Source organism: Oryctolagus cuniculus, chromosome 14 (genome assembly GCF_051225735.1).
Source record: "Oryctolagus cuniculus isolate XC-2025 breed Fujian yellow rabbit chromosome 14, ASM5122573v1, whole genome shotgun sequence".
NCBI classification, from domain to species: domain Eukaryota; kingdom Metazoa; phylum Chordata; class Mammalia; order Lagomorpha; family Leporidae; genus Oryctolagus; species Oryctolagus cuniculus.
In genome coordinates this window covers 76,402,058-76,428,609 of record NC_142880.1, presented here as the reverse complement: position 1 = coordinate 76,428,609, position 26,552 = coordinate 76,402,058, and the positions used below count along the sequence as shown (strand labels likewise).

Below are 26,552 nucleotides of genomic sequence, written 5' to 3'. Positions count from 1 at the left end.
GCCTTTTTTTTAAAAAAAAAATTCCCACCCCTAATTTATGAAAGGAGGGAAGGAAGAGGGGAGGGAAGAAGGAAAAAAAGAAAAGAAAAAGGGAAGGGAAGAAAGAAAAGGGAAAAAAAAGAAGAAAAGAGAGAAGAATACAAGTTTTGAGAGCTTGAATGTACAAATTCACCTTGACGTTCTCTCCTGGAGGGTAAAAGTAACTAAATCAATTCCTCTCTCTTGATGTCAGTTTCTCATGAACAAAATGAGAGTGTTTCTTAATAGAAGCTTTGATGCTATTTTGTTGTATTTTTTAAAGATATTTTTGAAAGGCAGAGTGAGAGAGAGAGAGAGGGAAACAGAGACAAATCTTCCATCTGCTGGTTCACACCCCAGATGGCTGCCACGCCTGGGACTTGGCCAGCTGAAGTCAGGAGCCAGGAACTCCATCCAGGTCTCCCGCATGGGTGACAGGAACTCAAGTGCTTGGGCCATTATCCATCAAGTTCCAGGCACATTAGCAAGGAACTGAAGCAGAGTAGCCATGACTCAAAGCTGCACTCCAATGTGGGATGCAGGCATCCCAGGTGGCGGCTTGTCGCTCCCCCTCTTCGTGGAGGAACGACACAGGACCCTGCACTGTTCTTTCGTCTGCTCAGCCCTCCCCGGGTTTGCTGCTGGTTCTTCCCGGGTTGGCTACTATCCCTTCCACCTCCGTGGAAGGGCAGTTCCCCCTGCCACATTCCCCACTTCCGCAGGGGAGCGGCACACCGCCGGCCGGCTTTCTCGGGGGCTGCACAGGTTCCCTTAGATGTTCCCCATAGATGTTCCCGGTGCATGCCGTCTCTCTCCTCCTTTATAGTCCTCCTCCGCCAATCCTAACCCGGCTGCCCACACGCCGAGTACGCTGCTCTCCAATCAGGAGCAAGTCCTACAGTTAATTGGTTGAACTGGAGGCAGCTGTGTGGAAGCTGTTTACTTCTCTCCCAGTGCCATATTGTGGGAGAGCAGATGCATAGAATAAGTCTTAATTCCAGTAACTCAGTCTAGTCCGGTTTGCTCCCCACAGATCCCCCTTTCTTTTTATTTTTTGGCGTTGATACGCGCCTGTCTTCGGTGTCCCGCGGCACACACTCTGCTCTACTTGCTAGAGTTGCCACAGGCTCTTACAAGTCCTATCAATCAGGAAAACCGAATCCGGGTCCTCTCTTCGCCATGTTGTGAGGAGGTTTTTAGGCACTGATGCATGCCTGTGTTCGGTGCCCTGCAGCGCATGCTCTGCTCTGCCTGCAGGGGCTTACAAGCTCTATCAGGCAAACCGAATCCAAGCCTTCTCATTGCCTTTTTGTGGGGAGGCCTTACTGATGTTAATTCGTGCCTGTCTTCGGTGACCTGCGGCGCATAAGCTGCTAGCCGCCGCAGGTGCTCATCGTGCTCATCGCCTCACTTAATCAGGCAGACCGAATCCAAGCTTTCTCATTGCCATGTTGAGGGGAGGCCTTATTTTTCTCTATTTCTCTATCTCCGGGCATTCCTATTTCTCCCATTTTACTTCTGTCTGCCAACATTCCTATTTCTCTCACTTTACTTCTAAACTTCTGTTTCTCTTATCCCTGCAGCTTCCCGCTGCCCGCCCCGAGGCTACTTCTCGGCAGCTTTCCGGCTCTGAGCCGCTTCAGCCCGCGCCTCTTTCATCTGCGCAGCTTCCCAGCTTTGCGCGGCTTGGCTTCGCGCGCTCCGCGGTCTCCACGCCCTTCGCGTCTGCACCACGGCCTCGCTCCAGCCCCGTTCCCTATCTATTCACGCCCCGTGCTCTCTCTGCACGCGGCGGCTTCCGCGAGTAACACAGCGTAGCTTACGTGTCCGCCACTAGCATTCAATCTAAGTTCCCCGGGCTAGCCTGGCGAATTCAACCCAGCATACGTCTCCGCCCCACGGTTTGGCTTCCCGTCCTTTGCTCCCAGGGCTAATCAGACGGATCCCAACCAGGCTCACGTTTCAGCTTCTGGTTTCAACTTTTCGCCCCCTATTCCCGGGCTAACTTGAGAATCCCAAAGTGGCTTCCGTTTCCGCCTTGGCCTGCCCCCCGCGGCTTCAATTTCCCTAACATTTTTCTCTACCCGGTATGTTTCCCCAAACTTTCCTCCAACGATATTCCTCCCTCATTTCTCCTGGCCTCTCCCCACAGTCCGTATCCGAGTCTGTTTGTTCTAGCTTTCACTTTCGCTTTCGACCTTAGAGATTTCTCCCAGCTTCCCCCCGTAGTCCGTATCTGAGTCTATGCCTAGGCTTTCAATAGCTTCTTCCGGCACCCTTTTCGTCCGGCTTTTCCCTAGGCTGTTTGCTAGTCTCTCTCTCCGGTATTTTCCCAGTTCTTCCCGTTTCTTCCCTCTTAAGTTTGCTATCCGACCTAGGTTTCCTAATCCGAGTCATTTCTTCCCTCCTAAGTTTCCTATCCGAGCTAGGTTTCCTATCCGAGTCACGGCACCATTATGTCGCTCCCCCTCTTCGTGGAGGAACGACACAGGACCCTGCGCTGTTCTTTCGTCTGCTCAGCCCTCCCCGGGTTTGCTGCTGGTTCTTCCCGGGTTGGCTACTATCCCTTCCACCTCCGTGGAAGGGCAGTTCCCCCTGCCACATTCCCCACTTCCGCAGGGGAGCGGCACACCGCCGGCCGGCTTTCTCGGGGGCTGCACGGGTTCCCTTAGATGTTCCCCATAGATGTTCCCGGTGCATGCCGTCTCTCTCCTCCTTTATAGTCCTCCTCCGCCAATCCTAACCCGGCTGCCCACACGCCGAGTACGCTGCTCTCCAATCAGGAGCAAGTCCTACAGTTAATTGGTTGAACTGGAGGCAGCTGTGTGGAAGCTGTTTACTTCTCTCCCAGCGCCATATTGTGGGAGAGCAGATGCATAGAATAAGTCTTAATTCCAGTAACTCAGTCTAGTCCGGTTTGCTCCCCACAGCGGCTTAACTTCCTGGTGCCACAGTGCCAGCCCCAGCATTTAGCTATTTCTGTCTGAGCAGTCACTGTTGCTAAACTCAAGTATTTAACTGCTTCAGAAAAGTAAACCACACTGACAGGCATGTCCGTTGTGTTGGTAGGCCCACAGAACTCTGGGAGAGAAGGAAGTCTGGACATTCCTTACATGTATGTAACAGGTGGGAAAAGTGGTACCTCGTTTTCAGCTCCCAGACTTAAAGGAAATCAAGCAAAAGGAGGAAACACAGTAAAGGCAGACAGCTGAGGATCCCGGCCACGCGTGGACTCCCAGCCCAGTGAGCGCCTGGAGCAAGGAGGTAGGATCAGAGACCATGCAGGCTCACTGCTAAACTCCAGATTCCCCGAGTGTCCTTTTCCTGATGGCCCTGGCGACACTGTGGCAGCTGTCAGGAGTTATGAGCGCATAACTTGGGACAATTTGTCATTTGTTATGGGCCCAGCTGGAGCAGGATTAAGACTATCGGGAGAAGCCCAACCACATGGCATCCTCCCTAAGTAATGCAAAATAAAAACTATCCGCAGGCACCACACAACTTCTATTTGGCTTCTATTTGACTTTTCATGTTTTGTAAAATGCATAATTTCCTTGCTAAGAAACCTTGTTAAATTTTCCTGCCGCTTGGCTCTCACCCTCAGCACATGCCTGGTGTTCTCACGGCTGTGCTCTGGCTCCAAAAGCTCTCTCCAGTGCATTCCTGCAAGCCTGTTCTCCCCACGCCAGCCTCAGAGGACACCAGGGAAAGCTACTTGGTCTTTCGACTGAAGTGCCTACTCCTTTTCCTCCGCTTTCTTCTCGCCAAGGTGCTGTTAGCCCTCCACGATCCGGGATCTGAAGCTCCTTCACAGGCAGGCTGAGAGGAAAAGTGCCCCACCTCATCACAGGCAGTGCAGTCCTAGAAACACTAGTAGGCTGCACTGGGGTCGAGACCAACAATCTACGCTCTGTGCCAGATGTTAGCTCATCCAAAGTGCCTTCAGGGGTGAATCAGAAGTGAATCAAATTCTTAAAACACTCTGGGGACCCCTTTCTAGAATGTTCACATGGTTTCATTATATGTGGAAGTGCAAACTCTCTGGGGCCAGCATTGTGGTTCATGAGTGCAGCCACCTGCTTTGCTGGCTTCCCATACGGGCACCAGCGCAGGTTCTGGCTGCTCCACTTTCACTTCAGCCCCTTGCTACTGTGCCTGGGAAAGCATGGAGAATGGCCCAAGTGCTTAGGGCCCTGCACCAGCTGGGAGACACAGGAGGAGTTCCAGGCTCATGGTCATTTGGGGAATGAACCAGTGGGTGAAAAATCTCTCTCTCTCTCTCTCTCCCTCTCTCTCTCTCTCTCTCTCTCTGTGTGTGTGCGTAACTCTACCTTTCAAGTAAATAAATAAATCTACCTTTCAAGTAAATAAATAAATAAATTTCAATAAATAAACTCTACCTTTCAAGTAAATAAATGAATCTTTTTTTTTAAGTATAAACCCTTGAGGGGCCAGCGCCATGGCTCACTTGGTTAATCCTCTGCCTGCGGCACCGGCATCCCATATGGGTACCGGGTTCTAGTTCCGGTTGCTCCTCTTCCAGTCCAGCTCTCTGCTGTGGCCTGGGAGGGCAATGGAGGAAAGCCTAAGTGCTTGGGCCCCTGCACCTGCATGGGAGACCAGGAGGAAGCACCTGGCTCCTGGTTTCAGATGGGCACAGCACCAGCCGTTGTGGCCATTTGAGGGGTGAGCCAACGGAAGGAAGACCTTTCTCTTTGTCTCTCTCTCACTGTCTATAACTCTACCTGTCAAATAAATAAAAAAAATTAAAGTTTAAACCCTTTAGACCAGAGCTCCAGGAAGGTTTGGAGGTTGCTGAAGGCACACTCACAAGAAGGATAAATTTAGAATCAAAAAACTTAGAGCTTAGGTTTGCCACTTAAAAACTTCGTGATCTCTGACAGGTCACTGAAGCTCTCTACACCGCAGTTTCCTGATCTATGAAACTGGGGACAGCAATGCTTCATTTACAGGAGAGTTTCCAAGAATTAACAGTTTGGGGTACAAGAAAGGACTCTATAGCTCATACAAGAACAGGTCTTGTTGCATCAGTGTGTTAGAATTTTAGGGTAAGTTTTACGTGGCTTAGTTTAGTTAAACAAACACTTATTGAACACAGACTTGTGGCAGGCAAAGGGAACACGAAGATAAAACCAAGGTCCCTGCACTTGAGAGACTTGGTTTAACTAGGGGAAGAGATCAGTATAAATGTGTTCATTGCTAAGTGCAATGACAGAAACACACAGAGGAGGGGCACCTCGCGCAGGGCCTCAGAAGGAAAAGATTCGGGCCCGAGTCCTGAAATACGAATGTGGGGGGAAAGGAGCAGAGGCACTGAGTAACAACGAAGCAGGATGTAAGCGATGCGACTCCGATTTACAAGAGAGCCAGGGGTGAGACAAAAGATGATGGAAGGGTTGGGAGGCTCAGGTCTCGGAGGGTCAACCACTTGGACATTTCTCCATCAACAGTGGGAGCCACTGTCAGAAGGTTGGAGTAAGTTAAGTTGAGCTTAGCTGGATCTAGAAAGGAGGGTGAGGGGCTGCACATGCCACCTCCAACTCACATCCTGGAGGAGAGCAGGAAGGAGGAAAAGATGGGTATAGACACAGAGGTCTTGTCAAAGAGGCGGGTGCAGAACGCCTCGAGCCGGAGCAGTTCACACCTGCTGCCCTCTGTTAGTGTTGTGCATGGTCTAGCAACTTCAGTCACTTTCGTTTTCTTGTCGAGTCCTACACCAGAGCCTGCATTGGCTCTGGGCCCAGACACGGAGAAGGAGTCAAGGGCTGCTTGCCAGGAGATCACCCCAGAAGTCCCGCTGGTTCACGGAGACCATCGTGTACGATATGAGGGGAGGGGAGCTTGTGCTATGCAGGGAACTGCCTGGCTTAGGGGTCCCCTTACTTACAAATCAAGGAGTCCAATGCTCTACGAGTCTGGTTCTAAGACAATGGTCCCACTGCTGTTTAGAAAGGAAACTGAAAGAAGTGGCCAAAATCCAATGACCAATGAAACTTGACACATATTCTTTTCTGAAAGAGCTCTAGAGGAGGAGAGAGTGCAAAGGGCACAGTGCCTGTGGGTGCCAGCGAGGGGAAGAATCTCATGGTTCCCCCTGGGCAAGAGGAAAATGGCTGAATGAATGCCATGGTAGTTAGGTATACTCGCAGAAACTTGCTTACATAGCCACACGCAAAGGAGAGTTTGGGAACAGGCATTCTGCTTAGTGGTTAAGACAACTGCAACCCACGCCAGAGTGCCTGAGTACAATTCGCAGATCTAGCTCCTGTCTCCAGCTTTCTACTAATGAGAACTCTGGGAGGCAGTTCAAGAAACTAATTGGCCAGCACCACCTGTTGCAAGCATTTGCAGGCTAGAGGAGAGACCAGCAAGTAGATCTCTGTCTCTCTCTAGTCTCTCTGCCTCTCAGATAAAATAAAAGTAAATTGTATAAAAGTACATAAATAGAATACAAAAGAAATGCCTATATGTCAAATAAAAAATCAGACTACCCAATAGAAAAAAAAATGTGAAGGATTTAAATCAGTACTTCAGAAAGAAGGAATCCAAATGTCCAGTAAGCACATGAAAATCTCATTAAAACTCAAGTAAATGCAAATTAAAGTCATGGATTACTATACAGCAATCAAGATGTATAAACTATAGCCCTATATAACATGAATGAATCTTGGGGCTGGCATTGTGGCACGGTGGGTAAAGCCCCCACCATCCCATATGAGCACTGGTTTGGTCTGAGTGCTGGGTGCTCCACTTCTGATCCAGCTTCCCACTGATGTACCTGAGGGAGCAACAGAGGGTGTTCCAGGTGCTTGAGTCCCTGTCACCCATGATGGGAGACCCGAATGAAGCTTCTGGCTTCAGCTTGGCCCAGCCCCCGTTGTTGCAGCCATTTGGGGAGTGAGCTAGTGGGTGAAGACATCTTTATCTCCATCTTTCTCTCTAACTCCATCTTTCTCTCTAACTCTGCCTTTCAAATAAATAAATCCTTCAAAAAATTTTAAACATGAATGAGTCTTCAAAGCACACTATTGAGAGAAAAAGCCAAACATACACACACATACACACAAATACAAAATATATGGATTCTATTTCTGCTGGGAACTTCCTTGGCCAAGGAACAGGAGCATAGTCCCTGAAACTATCATTTTTCATAGATGCAGTCTTAAGTGGTGAAATTATATGAAAAGCAAAGAAGTGGTTCCCATGAAAATCAGGATAGTAGCTAGCTCCGAGGAGAAGAGAGGCAATCCTTGGAAAAGCTAAGCAGGTGGTTTGTGCACCAGTGCTGGCTTCATGACAAAGTGTTACATGCAATAGTTAGGGTTTGCTTGCTTCTGTAAATGTGTCTTCTACTTCACAAAAAGAAAATAAAGAAAATGGTCAGACCACAGACTCTGTGACAGCCAACCCCAGTCATCACCCCATCCCTGGGCTCAGGATGCAGAACGCCTATGGTAGAACCCTGTTCTTTCCTCTCTAGAGGGTCTGAATGGGAAGCTGGGGGGCAAAGTTCTCCTGATCATCTCTCTTGCGTTTTCAAAGTACAAAGTGAAAAGGCCATTCCTGCGCGAAGACAGCTGTTAATGAGTCTCTTCCTCGGGTCCTCTAACAACATTTTCATGGCACAACTTACCCGACTTGTACTATTGATGGCCCAGAAGCGAAGTCTGTATAAGAAATTGGGTGGTTCGGGAGCCTGTGCAGGTGCTTTCCATTTTACTTGAAGCATTCGTTTGACGCCCAAAACTGGTTTCACACTCAAAATCTCAGGTGGTTCAGTTTTCACTGAAAATAAAAATTGTACGGTTTTCATATTCACAAAAAGATGAGCAAATGCTAATAACATCCACCCAACTTTGGAAAAACACGAAAGACAAACGAAGCCTGGAAAGGAGACACAGTGCACGTGTTAGGCTTGCTCAATGCAGACAGAAGCAGGAAGGCAGTGCAAAGGGGATGCCACTTCACCCACCTCCCCACAAGCAACGTCCCATAAAATGAGGACAGATTTCTGCAACTTCTCTGCACATTCACCTTGTAGTATCCTGTGCCAGGCAGAGGGTGGTAAAAGGAAACCACGGCAGCAGAAACTGGCTGTGGCCCTTCTCTGCTCCCCTCTCCCAGGCCTGCCTTGCGTTGATCCTAGATGAAGAACTACTCACTAGAAAAAAATGTCTGATTTACTTTGCACACTGCAAACATTCTAAACCCAAATTGCTTTCATTGAAAATAGCTGCTCTTGTGGCGTAGCAGGTAAAGCCACTGCCTGCAGTGCCAGCATCCCATATGGTCGCGGGTTCAAGTCCAAGCTGTTCCACTTCTGATCTAGCTCTCTGCTATGGCCTGGGAATGCAGTAGAAGATGGCCCAAATCCTTGGGCCCCTGCACCTGTGTGGGAGATCCAGAAGAAGCTCCTGGCTCCTGGCTTCAGATCGGTGCAGCTCCAGCCATTGCAGCCAATTGGGGAATGAACCAGCGGATGGAAGACTTCTCTCTTCCTCTCTCTCTCTCTCTCCCTCTCTGTAACTCTGACTTTCAAATAAATAATTTTTTTAAAAAGGAAAAGAAAATAGCTGTTCTTCTGGTTATAGGATTAGTATCTGGTCATTATAGAAAAAATTTATACTACAGAAAAAACACAAAGAAAAACTTAAAATAATCTATAAACCATCAACCAGAGATAAACCTACTAACATTTTGGTGTATTTCCCTCCAGGCTATTTTCTGTGTATATAGTTGCATATTTTTTTAAAAGATTTATTTATTTATTTATTGGAGAGTAGAGTAACAGACAGAGACAGAGAGTTAGGTCTTTCATCCTCTGTTTCACTCCCTAAATGCCTACAACAGCTGGAGCTGGTCCAGGAGCTTCTTCTGGGTCTCCCACGTGGGTGCAGGAGCCCAAACACTTGGGCCAACTTCCACTGCTTTCCCAGGCCATAGTAGAAAGCTGGATTGGAAGAGGAGCAGCCAGGACATGAACCAGCACTCATACTAGATGCCAGTGCTGCAGGCAGAAGCTTAACCTACCACACCACAGCACTGGCTCCATCATTTTATTTTATTTTTTTTTAAAGATTTGTTAGTTTGAAAGGCAGAGTGACAGAGAGGAAGAGACAGAGATACCCCATCTGCTGGTTCAATCCTCCAAACAGCTACATAGGTCAAAGCTGGTACAGGCCAAGGCTAGGAACCCAGGACTCCATCCAGGTCTTCCACCTGAGTGGCAGAGGCCATAGTAATTGGGCCATCTATTGCTGCTTTCCCAGGCTCATCAGCAGGAAGCTGGATCAGAAGCCAAGCAGCTGGGACTCAAACTGGCGCGTACATGAGACACCAGCATCATAGACAGTGGCTTAACCTGTTGCGCCACAACACCAGCTCCTTGCATATCTTTTAAACAAAACTGATGTTATCAAAATCATTTGTTTTCCTGTTTGAAAGAACAACATCGATAAATTAAAAAGACAATTCACAGAAAGGGAGAACATACTTGCAAGTCATATATCTTATAAAGAACTTTTACTGTGAATATATAAAGAACTCCTAAAACTCAACACTAAAAAGACAAGTCAATTAAAATTGGGCAAAGGATGTGAATGAAAATTTCTCCATGGAGATATACAAACGACCGAAAAGCACATGCTAGAAGCTCAACATCTTAGTCACTGCGTAATGAAAATCAGAACCACAAATGAGACGGACACCAGTGCAGACCCACTAAGATGGCTATAATAAAACAGACAGACAACGACAAGTATCGGTGAGGACCTGGAGGAATTAGGATCTTTGCAAATTGCTTCTAGGAATGTTAAATGGTGCAGCTATTTTGTGAAAGATTAGGAACTCAAAAAGTAAAACATAGTGTTACCATGTAATTCAGCAGTTTCAATGTCTAGCTAAGAGAACTGAAACTTACGTCCACACAAAACTTTGTATACAATTTTTCAAAGCAGCAAACATCACAATAATCAAGAAGTAGAAATAACCCAGACGTCAATCAACTCATGTCTGGGCTAACGAAATGAGCTAGAGCAACCCTGTGGAATAGTATTTGCAGCCGTAGAAAGGAAGGAAATCCTAATTCATGTTGTAACATGAGTGAACTTTGAAAATATTATGCTAAATGAAAGAAGGAAGAGGCTGGCGCCGTGGCTCACTAGGCTAATCCTCCGCCTGCGGCGCTGGCACCTTGGGTTCTAGACCCGGTTGGGGCTCCGGATTCTGTCCCGGTTGCCCCTATTCCTGTCCAGCTCTCTGCTGTGGCCCGGGAGTGCAGTGGAGGATGGCCCAAGTGCTTGGGCCCTGCACCCCAGGGGAGACCAGGAGAAGCACCTGGCTCCTGGCTTCAGATCAGTGCAGTGCACTAGCCATAGCGTGCTGGCCACAGCGGCCACTGTGGGGTGAACCAACGAAAAAAGGAAGACCTTTCTCTCTGTCTCTGTCTCTCTCTCTCTCACTGTCCACTCTGCCTGTCAAAAAAAAAAAAAAAAAAAAAAAGAAAGGAAGATGCAAAAGGCTGTATATTGTATCCTTACGTTTACATGAAAAGTCCCCAATAGGCAAATCTATATGGGCAGAAAATAGATCAGTGGTTTCCAGGAGTTGGGGGAAGAGTGAAGAATAACTAGAGACTGATCACTAATGGACGTGCAGAGTCTCCATGAAGCTGTGAGAATGTTTGGAATTAGACACTGGTGATGTTTGCCCAAATTTGTGAAAATGATTTTGAAAACCATAAAATTTTATATTTTTTAAGTGAGCTTTAGGCTGGCGCCGCAGTTCACTAGGCTAATCTTCCACCTGCAGCGCCGGCACCCCAGGTTCTAGTCCCGGTCGGGGTGCCAGATTCTGTCCCAGTTGCCCTTCTTCCAGGCCAGCTCTCTGCTGTGGCCCGGGAGTGCGGTGGAGGATGGCCCAGGTGCTTGGGCCCTGCACCCGCATGGGAGACCAGGAGGAAGCACCTGGCTCCTGGCTTCGGATGGGCGCAGCGCCGGCCGTGGCGGCCATTTGGGGGGTGAACCAACAGAAGGGAGACCTTTCTCTCTGTCTCTCTCTCACTGTCTAACTCTGCCTGTCCAAAAAAAAAAAAAAGGTGAGCTTTATATGTGTGAATTACAACTCACTAAAACTATTATTTAAAAATTATTATTATTTAAAAATGTTCTCCCTGATTGGCGACAACTAACTGAGCACCAAAGGGGAAACTTGTTGAAGTGAAATGGACACTATGAGAAACAGTGACTTGATCAGCTCTTGTCCTGACGGTTGATGTACAATGTAATACTTTATCCATTTTAGTACTTTTTTTTGTTCTAGTACCGTTGGTTGAACTCTGTAATTAACACACAATTATTCTTAGGTGTTTAAATTTTAACTGAAAAGTGATCCCTGTTAGGAATTTGGAAAACATTATGCTGAGTGAAATAAGCCAATCCCAAAGGGACAAATACCACATGTTCTCCCTGATAGGTGACAACTAACTGAGCACCAAAAAGGAAACCTGTTAAAGTGAAATGAACACTAGGAGAAATGGTGACTTGATCAGCCCTCACCCTGACTGTTGATGAGCAGCTTAATATGTTATCCCTCTTAGTATTTTTTTTGTTTGTTCTACTTAATACTTTTGGTTGAATACTGTAATCAATACACAATTCTTCTTAAGTGCTGAAACTTAACTGAAAAGTGATCGCTGTTAAATATAAGAGTGGGAATAAGAGAGGGAAGAGATGTGCAATTCGGGACGTGCTCAAGCTGACTTACCTCAAACGGTAGAGTTAGAAACATACCAGGGGATTCCAATTCAATCCCATCGAGGTGGCATGTACCAATGCCATCTCACTAGTCCCAGTGATCAATTTCTGTTCACAATTGATCACAACGATAGGACTAAGAACCAAAGGGATCACATCAACAAGAATAGTGTCTGCAAATACTAGCTGATAGAATCAAAAAGGGGAGAGAATGATCCAACATGGGAAGTGAGATACACAGCAGACCCATAGAATGGCAAATGTCCCAACAGCACTCTGGCCTCATAATCAGCCCTTAAGGCATGCAGATCTGGCTGAAATGCACATGAGAGTATTTCAGGCATGGAAAGCCAAGACACTCTGGGGAAAAAAAAAAAAAAAAAACCTAAATGAAAGATCTCCTCGAGTGAGATCCCAGTGAAAAGAATGGGTCATCAAAGAAGGAGGTACCTTTCTCTGAAGGGAGGAGACAACTTCCACTTTGACCATGGCCTTGTCTAAATATGATCAGAGTCAGTGAACTCAGGGGGCTTCCATAGCCTTGGCAGCTCATGACAAGAGCCTAGGGTGATTACTGATGCCATAAACAAGAGTGTCAATTTGTTAAGTCAACAACAGGAGTCACTGTGCACTTACTCCTCATGTAGGATCTCTGTCCTTAATGTGCTGTACATTGAGATTTAATGCTATAACTAGTACTCAAACAGTATTTTTCACTTTATGTTTCTGTGTGGGAGCAAACTGTTGAAATCTTTACTTAATGTATGCTAAACTGATCTTCTGTATATAAAGAGAATCGAAAATGAATCTTGATGTGAATGGAAGGGGAGAGGGAGTGGATAAGGGGAGGGTTGCGGGTTGGAGGGACGTTATTGGGGGGAAGCCATTGTAATCCATATTCTGTACTTTGGAAATTTATATTCATTAAATAAAAGTTATTCGGATTTAAAAAAAAACAGGCTGGATGAAAACTGAGTTAAAAAAAAAAAAACTAGTGGATGGAAGACCTTTCTCTCTGTTTCTCCCTCTCTCTGTAACTCTGCCTCTCAAATAAGTAAATAAAATCATTAAAAAAAATTATATGTTGGGGTCTGGCATTGTGGCATACTGGCTTAAACTGCTGCTTATGAAGGCAGTGTCCTAGATCAGAGCAACTGTTCAATTCCTGCTTCTCTGCTTCTGATCCAGCTTCCTGTTAATGTGCCTGGGAAGACAGCAGAGATGGGCCAATTGCTTGGATTCCTGCCACCCATGAAGAAGACCCAGAAGCAGTTCCTGGCTCCTGGCTCCTGGCTCCTGGCTTCAGCCTGGCCTAACTTTGACTATTGCAACCATTAGAGAAATGAACTTGCAGATGAAAGATCTCTTCTCTCTCTCTCTGATGCTCTTTCAAATAAATAAATAAATAAATAAATAAATCTTAAATATATATATACACACATATATATGGTGAAGTAAATTTTTGGAAGAATTTAAAAGGTCAAAATAGAATTAGTGAAACAATTTTTAAAATTTTTTTTATTTGTTTCCTTCAAGAACAGTGATGATTTGGGTTGGGGGAGCTTTTTCTTCCTTTAAGTACAATTTGTGATACAAATTGCAAGAGGAAATCGCAGTCAGCAAGATAAGTCTTGCTTCTCATTCATTTTCTCTTATTTGGTCAATTCTTCTCTCCTCCCTCCCTCTTCTCTTCTTTCCTCCTTTGCTTCCTTTGTTAAGATGACAAATTTTCTATGTATTCAAAATGTGCACCTATTATATGCTGGAGTTTGAGTCTATACTTGAATCCATAGATGTCTCTTTTTTTAAAAGGCAGTAATTCTTCAGTAAAGAGCATATTCTAATATTAAATAGCACTTACCTATGGTGTCTGTGTGCCACTCTGTCACATAAGATTTCACTATACCGTCTGCATTTTCTGCTTCCACTTCAACAGTAAAATAATCTGTATTTGTCACTTTTGGAGGAAAGAAAGAACACGAAGGCCGATTTTCACTTGCAGAACTGTTGGTCCTGCAAGTCTCCTTTTTCTTTGCATATGTGCTTTGAAGGAAAAAGCAATCCAACATGAGTACAACAGTTTGGAAACATAGCCACACTCAATATGTCAAGCAGTATTTGCTAGTTTCACTCTGGATTTATCTTGAGAACTGTATAGTCCAGAATCTGATTGCCCTTTTCTCCAAATGTCAGTAAAAATTACCTCCTCCATGACTCCCTAAGTTGCTATGGCCCTCTCCCCACCCCTGCCTGTAAGCCCATTAAAAGCTACATTGGCAATGGATTTCTTACTGGCAAGAAAAAAACAATGAACAATCCCCTAAAAATTCCAGAGTCTAGCCTTGTAAATTTTTTCTCTAAAAAAGTAAAAGATAAAAAAAGAAATGTTCAAATTTAAAAATGACGGGGTCTGGCACTGTGGTGCAGTGGGTTAAAGCCTTGTCCTGCAGCACCGATATCCCAGTTGGAGTCCTGGCTGCTCCACTTCCAATCCAGTTTCCTGCTACTATGCCTGGGAAAGCAACAGAGGATGGCCCTGTACCCATGTGGAAGACCCAGAAGCAGCTCCTGACTCCTGGCTTCTGATCAGCTCAGCTCCGGCCATTGTGGCCAACTGAAGAGTGAACCAGTGGATGGAAGACCTCTCTCTCTCTCTCTCTCTCTCTCTCTCCTTTTCTCTCTGTAACTCTTTCAAATAAATAAGTCTTTTTAAAAACTTTTAAATAATAAAGAATACTAAAATAAAGGATAGTACATACATAAATAGGATTTCAAATGATGTTTTTGAATACATCTGTATTTATTGACACAGGAAGATGTTCAGGCTCTATTGTTGGTGAAGGAAGCAAGATGCCTACTGCTATGGTTTGGCCATGGTTTATCTCCCAAATGTTGGGGCTTGGTCCTCAGTTTGGTGGCAGGCCCTTAAAGAGATAAGGTCTAGTGGAAGATCCTTAGGTAATGGGGAGTGTGCCCTCAGAAGGGACTGTGGGACCACACTCACTCTGGCTTCCTGCTTGGTAATAATAATCTCCCATACTTGGCATGAACACCCAATGATGACACCAGAGTCTAAACCTGTGGGGTTCCCCAATCTAGGACTTTCCAGCTTCCAAACCTATGAACTCCATAAATGCCTTTTATTTGTCAAGTTAGCCTACCTTGGGTATCTTATAGCAGTAATGAAAAGCACACTAATGTACACATCATATACAGAATGATCACAGTTATATAAACATATATGTAACACGTATATACCTATTTATAGCAACATCTGGAGAGACCTTCATCAACATTTTAAAATTATTACCTTTTTGGGTGGGACTTGGAGGGATATTTTGCATTCTTTATATTTTTCAGGTTGAATATTTTATTATTGGTATATATTCAGAAAACTCATTAAAACAGATAGATGATAGATAGATGAAGCTATTAAGCTGTAACTTAATGAAACAAGTGCTCATATTAGCAGGAATCAGATGGGCAGGCACAGCTAGAGACCATGGGGCCCTGAGGATTATGGAGGAGATGGAATAGGCTGGGAACACTGTCTGCAAGGCGACAGTGATAGCAGGCATGGGGAGAGGGAGCACCGGAAATCATGGGATCTTGAGAGAAGTTCAAGGGCTGTCACAGGCTATTACACGGTTAGCAGTGTGTCACGGTTACAAACATGAGCTCTGGGAGAAGACGAGCTTTAATTCCTGGCTCTGCCCCTATTAGCCAGGTGACCTGAGACAGTCCCTTAACTTCTCTGTGCCTTAGTTCTCTCAGCTGCAAAATCAAGGTGGAAACATGCCTAGCACATGGATCTGCCATGAGAATGAAATGAGCTAATACAAACGTCAGGCTCCTAGTGCTAAGTGTTGGGTGCTATTTCTGGTATTGGTCCCATTTCTGCAGCTATTCATGCTGTAGCCTTTGAGAGACCCCCTCCCCCCATTTCCACACCTCTTCGTCTCTTCTAAGTCTCAGCTCAAACACTACCACCTTCAAGAAGGCATCCACAACTCCTCCTTTTCTTCCCCTAACAGAAAATTATTGTTCTGGGTCCCTATAGGTTTTCACTTATACCAACTGACCCAGCGTAACGCGCTCTCGGAGCCGACTACAGAGAAATCCTTCCATGTTGCTTAGAGGAGATGTTCTTGGCAATAAACTCACAAACTCATTGTCAGCAGTGCAGGAGTCCTAGAAAACAGCAGGCCTGGTGACCCCAGGGCAGACACACCCAGTAGGTTTCCAGTCTACACGGCCAGCTGAGCCACAGAAGAGATGGGAGCAGTGAAAATATCCCTATGTAAGAGGAAATAGGGGTACACCTACCAAGGTTTCTGGTTTTCATTCTACTGATAATTTTATAACTGGGGCCAGCACTGTAGCACAGTAGGCTGTAGGTTAAAGCCCTGGCCTGTAGTGCTGACATCCCATATGGCCACCAGTTCAAGTCCTGGCTGCTCCACTTCCAATCCATCTCCCAGCACCTGGGAAAGCAGTGGAGGATGGGCCAAGTCTTTGGGCCTCTGAACGCATGTGGGAGATCTGGAAGAATTTCCTGGCTCCTGGCTTCAGATCGGCCCATCTCCAGCTGTTGCAGCCATTTGAGGAGTGAACCAGTGGATGGAAGACCTTTCTCCATTTCTCTTTCTGTCTCTGTAACTCTTTCAAGTAAATAAAATAAATCTTAAAAAAAATTCCTGGTCAACACTGGGGCTAGACCAGTAAGTCTGAGAGTTAAAGTCACTTGGACAGGGGGTTATTGGAACTTTATCATTCTTATTCTCCAAAACAGGAGTGAGTGGCCTTTAGCCAGCGAGTAAAATATAGTCCATCTCTATTTTGAGTGGTCCACAGGCTAAAAATTATTTTTATGTTGCTAAATGGCTAAAAATATACAAGTAAAAAGAAGATAAATACTTTGTGGCATGTGAAAATTCTATGAAACTCAAGTTTCAGTGTCAATAAATAAGGTTTTGTTACATTGCCCATTGGTTTCCAGAGTATCTAGAGCAGTTAGAATGAATAGTTCTGACTGACCTTCTTCTAAACCTAAACTATCTAATGTCTTGTCCTGCACAGAATGCTTGCTGACCCCTATTTTAAAGCAGCTGATGCCCAGTAATCCATGCTGCAAAGAATATTGTGTGCGTTTTCCCTTTCTCTCACTGTCAAACAAAGTGGACTTCCTTTACAACATGATACCTTGTGTTTAAAACAAAAAAATTGAGACAATAGACTCCTTTTTTCAAACAGAAAAACAAAAGATCATTTGACCCTGGTTCCCAGCCTGGGCTCCTTATTTCTAGGGGAACAAGAAAGAAGTGATGGATTCCACGAGTGATTTTCAAATTTTCAAAAAGAAAACTTACAATAAAACATTTAACTTTTCATTACATTTACACTTTTAAAGTTGTGATTTTTTTTTATTTTAATAGAAAGAGAACAAAAAAGAGATGCTTGCAAGGCTAGTGTTGTGACGTAGTAGGTAAACCCACCACTTGCAGTGCCAGCATTCCATATGGACACCAGTTCTAGTCCCAGCTGCTCCACTTCTGATCCAGCTCCCTGCTAATGGCCTGGGAAAGCAGTAGAGGATGGCCTGAGTACTTGGCTCCTGAACCCATGTGGGAGACCCGGAAGAAGCTCCTGGCTTCTGCCTTCAGTCTGGCCAAGCCCTGGCCATCACGACCATCTGTGGCGTGAACCAGCAGATGGAAGACCTCTGTCTCTCTCTCTGTAACTCTTCAAATGAATGGATAAATATTTTAAAAATTTCAAAATAAATACACATTTTTTTGAACCAAAAAAAAAAAAAGAAGAAGAAGAAAGCATGCTTGCAGCAGTGAGGAAAATTTGGGAATCTGTCCTGGTGGAAGACTTTGTGACCTGGGTTACATGGCAAATCCAAAACAGATTGAAGTAAGTCGCCTCTTAGTTCTGAGTTCATGGCCCTGCAAAGTCTGTATCCAGGAAGAATGAACAGTTTTGATAACTCATCCTGGAAGGAAGAGGGATGGAGTTGAACACAGTATCCTCCAGTGTGCTTATGGGCACCGCTCCGGCCGATCAGGCAGCTCTGGGAGGCAGGTACAGCGTGGCCACGTCTCCCATTCTCGGTAGCTGCAGACCCTCTCAGTATGGCTGCAGGTAGCCAAAGTCCACCCAGTGTTTACTCACAAGATGTAACTGAGGTTGTTTTACCCTATGAGTGCTTTGACTCCAGAAAGAGTCCAGAACCTTTGCCTCCTCCCTCTGTCTCCCCTGATAACACAAAAGCTCTCCTACTTACTACATTCTCGTAACTGTGTAGTTGGTGTGGTTGATTTCTCTCTCTGGACTCCATGTGCAAGTTAAATTTTTCATATAGTAGTAGACACAAGAAATGTTCTCAGGCTTAGCTGGCAGAGCTAAAAAAATCACAAAACATTGTCACATTAAACATTTTAATGAATATAGGCTCATCAAAAGCCATATTTATTGGTTAGTTGCTGGGTGTGTTTTCCTAATTCATGGAAAGATTCCTACTCCATTTCTTTAATCATTCCCTTTGAAGAGCCAGATTTCCACTTTTTCAAAAACACTTTTTACATTCTTACTCAAAATCAATATTTGGATGGCAAAAATAACTGGACTACCAGAGAAATGTTAAGTATAGCGAACTCCTAAGTAAAGCATCAAATGATAGAATCATTCTAGACAAAATGGTAGTAAACGACTTGAGTGGGAAAGAAAAGTAGAAAATCCTGAACTATCTCATACTTCAATCTTACGCATCAGCAATTTTCTTTTCCCAGAAGATCGTATAACAGAGGAAATCTGGGAAGCACTTTCAGTTGTATTTTTATATCTTAAAAATATTGCTGCCAATAGTTCCCCATCCTGAGGGTCTGAACAGAAGGTGGCTCCCCAGATCCACGCAGATGTTTACTTTAAGTGTTCCACAGGCTTCACCAAAAGACCAAGAGGTTCTTACACACACACACACACACACATGTACACACACACATGCACATACACACACATGCACACACACACGTACACACACATACACACATGCACACACACACAAAGTTAAGAAATAATATCAGTTTTAGACTGAGGGCATTATTCAGTTCTGAGGTTCAAGCTAACTTCTCTTTCTGAGCCTTGGTGAGACCACAGTCTTAAGACACAGGTATTTGTGAGACAGGAAGGCAGTTTAAGTTCTCCTTACATATTTCCCAGAAGTCCTTACCAGAGCGGCAGCAAGAACAAACTCCTCACTTCTAGCAGGTGAAATATGGATGATGGGGCAGGACTAGGGAATGAACGGAAAGTTGGGCAAAGAACCCAGGTGTCAGTGTTCTTGACAGAGGGGGACAAACATGCCAACGAGGGTGACAGAGCCGCCATGCTGTAGTCTGTCTCAGCTGGTGAACTTGGGGGTTGCAAGCCTTTCATCAGAAGCCTCATGTGCCACCCAGCACCAGCTCCAGTATGGCAGGGAGTCCGAACTGCCAGGAGGTCGCCCTGAGGTTGCTCTGCAGTGAGCCCCATTACAGGTGAGTGTAGCATACAGGTATCCTGAAATTTCTGTCTGCCTGAAGGTGTGGGGTAGGGACAAAACTGTGAGACTGGACTTGACCAGGAGGGAGAAGATCCCATACACAGAGGGCTACAGAACTTCAGGAGTAGGGGCCAGCATGCTGCCCCAAAGCCCAGGGAAGCCAGTTCGTCCCCCAGCAGTCATAGCTGAGGGGTTGGAGCACACCAGAATGTCCAGGGAAGACCACAGGGCAACACATGACTTATTCCCAGGGATCCAAGAGCCCTGCTCAAGTCCTTGACGTCACATAAACCCGGGCACCATCTTAAGGAGGAGCAGAGAGGGAGCCAGGGACTTGGGAATAGTGAGCTTCTACCCCAAAGAGGCTAAAACAGAAGAAAGTAAGACAACGTAACAAGTCTAAATGCTGCTCCCTGCCTGCCCTGCTTTGCCACGTCTGCCCTTCCAGCGGAGAGGAGACTTCTCACATCAATCAGGCTGATCACAGAAAATAAGGATACTGTGTTTCTCTGAACATCTGGATAATGCTGTCCACATTTCAACTCTGCCGGTGGTATGACCTCATAACAGGAAGGACATTTTTTATTTTCAAGACTCCAAACCTGTGCCTTTGTTTTCATATACTTGGTCTATGAGATGGGCATTGTCCACCTGGGTAGAGGAGCCCCTGAGGAAGATAACAAGGGAGATAGGGAGAGCTAGAAGCCTCCAGGCTGTATCCACATTTCGAGTTATTTCCAAAAGAGCTGCCTTCCTCCAACTCCTGCACTTGAGCCTTGCTATTCTTGTGTCATAAGTCAGCATTTTAGTTAAAGACTTTCTATGTTGGCTATCTGAGTGCTAAAAATCATGACAAAGTGGGTGATCGCCAAGTCTAAATGCTTAAGAAGGCCAAAGTCTAGCGGACTTGATCCAAATAATACCACATACCGCACAGAGATTAGAGGCTACAGCATGCACATATTCCTCAAAGGGCCCACACAGTTGGAAATTCTCCCTGAGGATTCTTTGGGTCAATAAGTAGAATATTAACAGACCCAGTACTTCACATTGCCAAGGGCAGGCAGCATGCAAAACCCCACAGGAAGGTGAACTAAGGGTCAGCCAATGATGTCCCAAGAATGACTTCCATACCAATCAGCTAATAGATAATGGCAGTGTGTACGTGTAAGTGTGCTGTGTATGGTGTCTGTAGTGTATACTGTATCTGTGGTGTGTGCAAGAAGGTGGGGGATTGGGGAAAATGGTGTGTAGGGTGTGTGTTAGGATAGATGAGTATGTGTATTCGCATGGTATTAATATATGCCAATACTTGTATAACTGTGGTATTCTAACAGCATGATATTGGCAAATGTGTGTGTGCATACACATAACTCTGACTTTAGTCCTTTGATTATGTTCTTACAAATAATCATACAGTAGTAACCCATCCCCCAATCTTCACTAATACTCATTGCACTCAGTCTTAGCAAGATTCAAAGTTGATTCTTAGCTACAGAACAAAGAAACAAGAGTCATTTCCCTGTCTCTTCAGAATATTCTTGGTCTTATACAATCATTCTACTTCATTGTTTTACTTTACTGTTTCCAGTTCAGCTTTCTGGAGGTTTTCCACACTGGACCTGCTAAAGCCTACTGGGTAAGACCTCCGCATCTGCTGCCCTGTCTTTCCCCGTATTGGCAGCCAGTGTGCCTATGTTAAGTTTGATTAAATTTCCCACCAGAAGACTGTCCCAACCATTGTGTAAAGTTGTGACAGAGCAATGAAGGGCACCATTTTCCACCCCCAAATCCAGGAATACTGGCCAATACTCAACACTGTCAGGGTCATTACAAATAAGGAAAGATGGAGAAACTGTCGCAGACTTAAAGACGGTAGGGAGACATGACATTTATGTCACCCTGAATTGGATGCTGGAATCAAAAGAAGTCATTACCAGAAAACCTAAGAAAATACATAAAGTCTTAAATATAATCAATAGTAATGTGTCACTATCAATCCTTTAATCTTGGGAAAGGTACTGGGGTAGGGTAAGATGTCACCCATGGAGGAAAGGGGATATGGGGCATAGAGAAACTCAGCAGCACTCTCACACTTTTTCTGTTAATTGAAAATTGTTCAAAAATGAGATTTCTATTTTTTAAAAAGTGGAAAACTTGAGGCTAAAGTTGTCACTTGTTCCTATCTACTTTTTTCCACACTCTCAAAAGCAGAAAAAAAAATGAAAAACCCATTACAATATTCCCTATTTCTAGAATTATTAGGGAAAACATTTTAAGAAAGATTAGAAGAGGGTTCTTGCTTATCTGAGAATTTCCCATACATAGGAGGGCGTTTTCCAAAGCTGCAAAATCCCGGTCTCCTTTCTGTGCTCATACCACTCTGGAGGTGTTCAGAAGCTAGTGTTTTAAAAACTATTTGGAAATAGAGGAAAAGCATAGCTGAGCGGGCAAGGGAAGGATATTTTAGATGGGAAATGCAGTGGAAACTAGAGCCACTTTTGTAGGACATGGTGTAGAATGAGGCAAGAAAACCACAGAGAGGTAATAGAAAAAGACGAACTGCGGAACAGGTGGCCCCACAGGAGCCGGGATACACATAAGCAGAGCCGTTGATTTGAGGCTGACTGGGAGAGACTCCATGATGGGTCTAGCCACAGGCCCGCCTGCAGTGTTGTCCATAAGCCCATGAGAGTCCTGAGTGCCGCAGGTGTGCCCCAGGGGTTGCCACGCAGGCCATCCCGGGACACAGGTCTTAGAGACTTTCTCACTATCCCTGGGTCATGACTGCCCTCTTGATGACCTATGGGCTAAGTTGTGCCCACCCCCCATCACTCATATGTTAAAGCTTTAACCCCCAATAGCTCAGAACAGGACTCTAGCCAGAGACAGGCCCCTTAAACAGGCGAGGAAGTTACGAGGCAGCTGTTAGCTGTGTAGACCTTGCCTTTGTTTCTGTTATACTGCTTTTCAGTGTTGTATTGAGCATCTTAAGTGCTGTAGAAAGATGCCACTTCTTCCTTTAAGGTTGTTTTCCAATATATATAAGGACTGGAATTGTGTTTTTGAAGACAAGCATTCAAGTATGACAGTATATTATCTGTGTTTCCACCATTAACTGTTGCTTAGTAGTTGAAACTTAAGACTATTTAATGTCATTTAGTAAAATGACCAAACTGTGGGAAAAAAAAGAAGGGGCCATTAGATTGGGTCCTAATCCAACCTGAGTCCTTACCAGAAGGAGAAACAGCAGGGGCGAGTGGGTACAGAGGGATGGCCATGTGAAGAGACAGAGAGGACTAGACCTCCAGGCTCCAAAACTGTGAGACGATGACTTTCTGCTGTTTAAGCTTTTCCGTCTGTGGACTTTTGTTGTGCTGACCCAAGCAAGCTAACATGATGCCTTCTCTGCCTTCCCAGTGCCCAGCCCCCTACTTATCCTATGGTTTCGCATTTTGTTTACTATAAAACATGACTGAATTAAGGAATCTTGGACCTGCAAGGTATTGCAGAGATGGCAGGCTCATAGTCTCGAGTCGGAACACTACAGAAATACTGTGTTTCATCGTCTCTTCTTAAATCCTTGGAATTTACGGGAAACTGTGAAACTATATATTTTTGCATTTACATGTGTTTGTCATATGAGACCACAGAAATTAACACAAACTATGAAGAAAAGCCTTTGGTGATCATACAGCCTTTTGAAAAATATGATAGGTCATCTTACCAAATTTACATATGCAAGAGTATACATGAACACCCATGAATACACACACACACACACACACACACACTCCAGGTGTTCACAAACCGCCTACCACACCCATCTGTGAATGCCCACTGCCCAGGTGTCCCCTCACGCTGCAGTGTCCTGCTGGAGGCAGTAAGAACACATTATTCATCAAAGAGCCCAGGCTGCCCTACCTGCCAGGCTGCATTTGCAGAGAAAAGGGAGCATCCACAGTGCCCAGGTCCACATCATCCCCAGGTTGACTCAGGAAGCTTGGAGAGACCTGCAAGTGTCACGGGCCAGGAGTCAGTTTTCCAGTGCTTTTCCACAACCCTACTCCAGTGCCAAACAGATTCTGGGGATTTGGTGGGAGAACGGGTAAGGAAGGGTCCTATTTTACTGAACTGTATTTTGTTGGTTACTATCATACAGGTCCCTTCATGACTACTCCATCAACCCCAGTCAGCATTTTAAAGATGTGCTATTACAGTACACTCTCCTCTTGTCCATAATCCAGTCTCTGTTTAACATAGGAAGGGTACTGACCACCAAGAATATCGTCCAGAAAGAAAGTACCATGAGTGTGTAGGATCTGAGGCCATCCCCTGACCACTGCCTCTGCCTCTGAGCAGGCCAGCCAAATGGAACAACTCGCAGGTTCACACCACACTATTTCCCTTCCCCATGTTCTGTACAGGCCAGTAATGCTCTTCTCTTCCTTTTCTGGAAAGTGAATCATTTTCTAGACTCATGCAAGGCTAAGCTCCTCTGAATTCCCACATGGACGTGAGTGGTCAGTCTCTCCCTGGTGCCCCAGCTCCACTGCTCGTTGTCTGTGCCACAGTGTCACCTGTCACATCCGTCACACAGGAGGGTGCCTGGAAGTCCACCTGTCGGCTTCCCATCCTGCAGGGAGCATCCAGAGGTAGAGCTCCTCTCCTTCTTCCTTGAAGACTTAGCATTGAGGGCAGCGCTTAAGGAATGTGATTGCTAATCAGAGCAGAAACACTGCTGACCCCTCATCTCATCCCAGGCGACACAGAGAGTGGGAGAGTGTAGGAGTAAAAGCAATAACTCATTTCAGGAAAAAGTAAATGATGCTACATTTTCATTTGACAGAAAGCGGGGTGGGGGGGAGAACACTTGACAAAATAAATCATCTTGGAAAAATTGACATGCAGCATTTCTGGATGGATAACATTTTTTCATAGACAAAGCAACTGGAACTAACTCATTGAAAAAGGCCTAAGGTAGAAAAAGCACACAGAGAATCTGGGACTGTAACAATGCAAAGGCCACCAGGAAACAATGACAGCCCGGCTACCCCACAGCAAGCTTCGTGCCTCCCAGTACTCAGTAGCAGTAGGCTTTTCATCAAAAAATAGCTGCTTTCAGACTCATAGAATGGCAGATGTCCTAAATAGCACTCTGGCCTCAGAATCAGCCCTAAAGCCATTCAGATCTGGCTGAAAAGCCCATGAGAGTATTTCAGGCATGGAAAGCCAAGACACTCTGGCAAAAAGATCTCTGCGAGTGAGATCCCAGTGGAAAGAACAGGTCTTCAAAGAAGGAGGTACCTTTCTCTGAAGGGAGGAGAGAACCTCCACTTTGACTATGACCTTGTCTAAACAAGATAAGAGTCGGAGAACTCAGAGGGCTTCCATAGCCTTGGAAACTCATGACTGGAGCATAGGGAGATTACTGATGCCATAGACAGGAGTGTCAATTTGTAAAGTCAACAACAGGAGTCACTGTGCACTTACTCCTCATGTAGGATCTCTGTCCTTAATGTGCTGTACATTGAGATTTAATGCTATAACGAGTACTCAAACAGTATATTTCACTTTGTGTTTCTATGGGGGTGCAAACTGTTGAAATCTTTACTTAATGCATACTAAACTGATCTTCTGTAAAAAAAAAAAAAAAAAGAAATTATCAATTCCCAACTGGACTCTCACTGGGATTAAACATGACAATAGGTCTGATCTGATTTCATCATCATTAAAAAAATCATCTATTATTTTTCACTTTATGTTTCTGTGTGGGAGCAAACTGTTGAAATCCTTACTTAATGTATACTAAGCTGATCTTCTGTATATTAAGAGAATCGAAAATTAATCTTGATGTGAATGGAAGGGGAGAGGCAGTGGGAAAGGGGAAGGTTGCGGGTGGGAGGGACGTTATGGGGGGGAAGCCATTGTAATCCATAAGTCGTACTTTGGAAATTTATATTCATTAAATAAAAGTTATAAAAATAGCTGCTTTGACTTAAATGAGTATAAAACATAAAAGGAAAAACATTTTTTGACAAAGACTGTGTGTCTTTAAAAATCAATCGTAATACTAATAGCACTCTTCTGTGTACAATTATTCAAGAAGTTGTCTTAATTTTCTCCATCTCTTAGGCAGAAGAGGTGCCTCTGGCTTTATTAGTTCATGTTATTTATGAGTCCCAAGAGCACATTGGAAAGAAAGGGAGTCCAACTGTGAAGATTCTATAAAACCAGGACGCTGGGGCAGGCATTTGGTGTGGTTAAAATACTGTACTAGAGCACCTGGATTGGAGTCCTGGCTCTGCTTCCAATTCCAGCTTCCCGCTAATGAGCACCCCAGGGGGCTCAATATTTGTGTTCCTGTCACCCATGTGGGAGACCTTAATTGAGGTCCAGGCTTCTGGCATCAGCCTGGTCCATCCCCAGCTGTTGAGGGCACTTGGGTAGTGAACTGGCAGATGTGAGATTGCTCTTTCTCTCTCAAATGAAAAAATATAAATACATAATTTTTAAAAGATTTATTTGAAAGTCAGAGTTACAGAGAGAGAGAGAGAGAGAGAGAGAGTCTTCCATCCTCTGGTTCATTCCACAGTTGGCTGCAATGGCCAGAACTGTGCCAATCTGAAGCCAGGAGCCAGGAGCTTCTTCCAGGTCTCCCACACAGGTTCAGGGGCCCAAGTACTTGGGCCATCTTCCACTGCTTTCCCAGACCATAGCAGAGAGCTGGATCAGAAGTGGAGCAGCCGGGACTCGAACCAGAGCCCATATGGATTCTGGACGTGCAGGTGGTGGCTTTACCCACTACATCACAGTGCCAGCCCAATAAATACATAATTTCAAAAAGATGTTGGTGGTCTCAATAAATGAATAAATGAACAATTAGGTATACAAAGGGTAAAGTTATGACAAGTAGTTTTCTATTTTAAATCTTATGTTAAATATTGAATAAAATAATATACAAGTATTTTAAGTTAATAATTATTTCTTGATTTCTTTATGATAAGAATATTGGTGAAATTTTAAAAAGAAAATAAAGTCAATAGTACTAAATCCTATCCAGAGTCAAAGCTGGGAACCCTGCAGCAGCTGAAGTGTGCTTTCTAGAAAGAGGCTGAGTCTGGCCCTGGCCTACAAATTACGTGGTGACTGCAAGCAGCCCCTCAGTCATTCAGCACTGTGCCAGCCCCGGGCTGGGGCACAGGGGGCACATG

The 26,552-nt window shown here is 44.9% G+C and overlaps 1 protein-coding gene across 1 annotated transcript in view; it reads right to left on the bottom strand.

Moving 5' to 3' along the window:
* The window catches only part of IL31RA (interleukin 31 receptor A), a 53,720-nt gene extending 30,388 nt beyond the window's left edge, over positions 1-23,332 (bottom strand). The window contains exons 1-4 of the mRNA XM_017344724.4: positions 23,263-23,332; positions 18,082-18,199; positions 13,654-13,835; positions 7,673-7,824 (exon numbers count right to left, since the gene is read on the bottom strand). Of these exons, the coding sequence (XP_017200213.3) occupies positions 7,673-7,824; positions 13,654-13,835; positions 18,082-18,199; positions 23,263-23,320 (510 nt within the window). The 5' untranslated portion in view covers positions 23,321-23,332. The remainder of the gene's footprint in view (positions 1-7,672; positions 7,825-13,653; positions 13,836-18,081; positions 18,200-23,262) is intronic.
* Between the last annotated feature and the right edge of the window lie 3,220 nt (positions 23,333-26,552).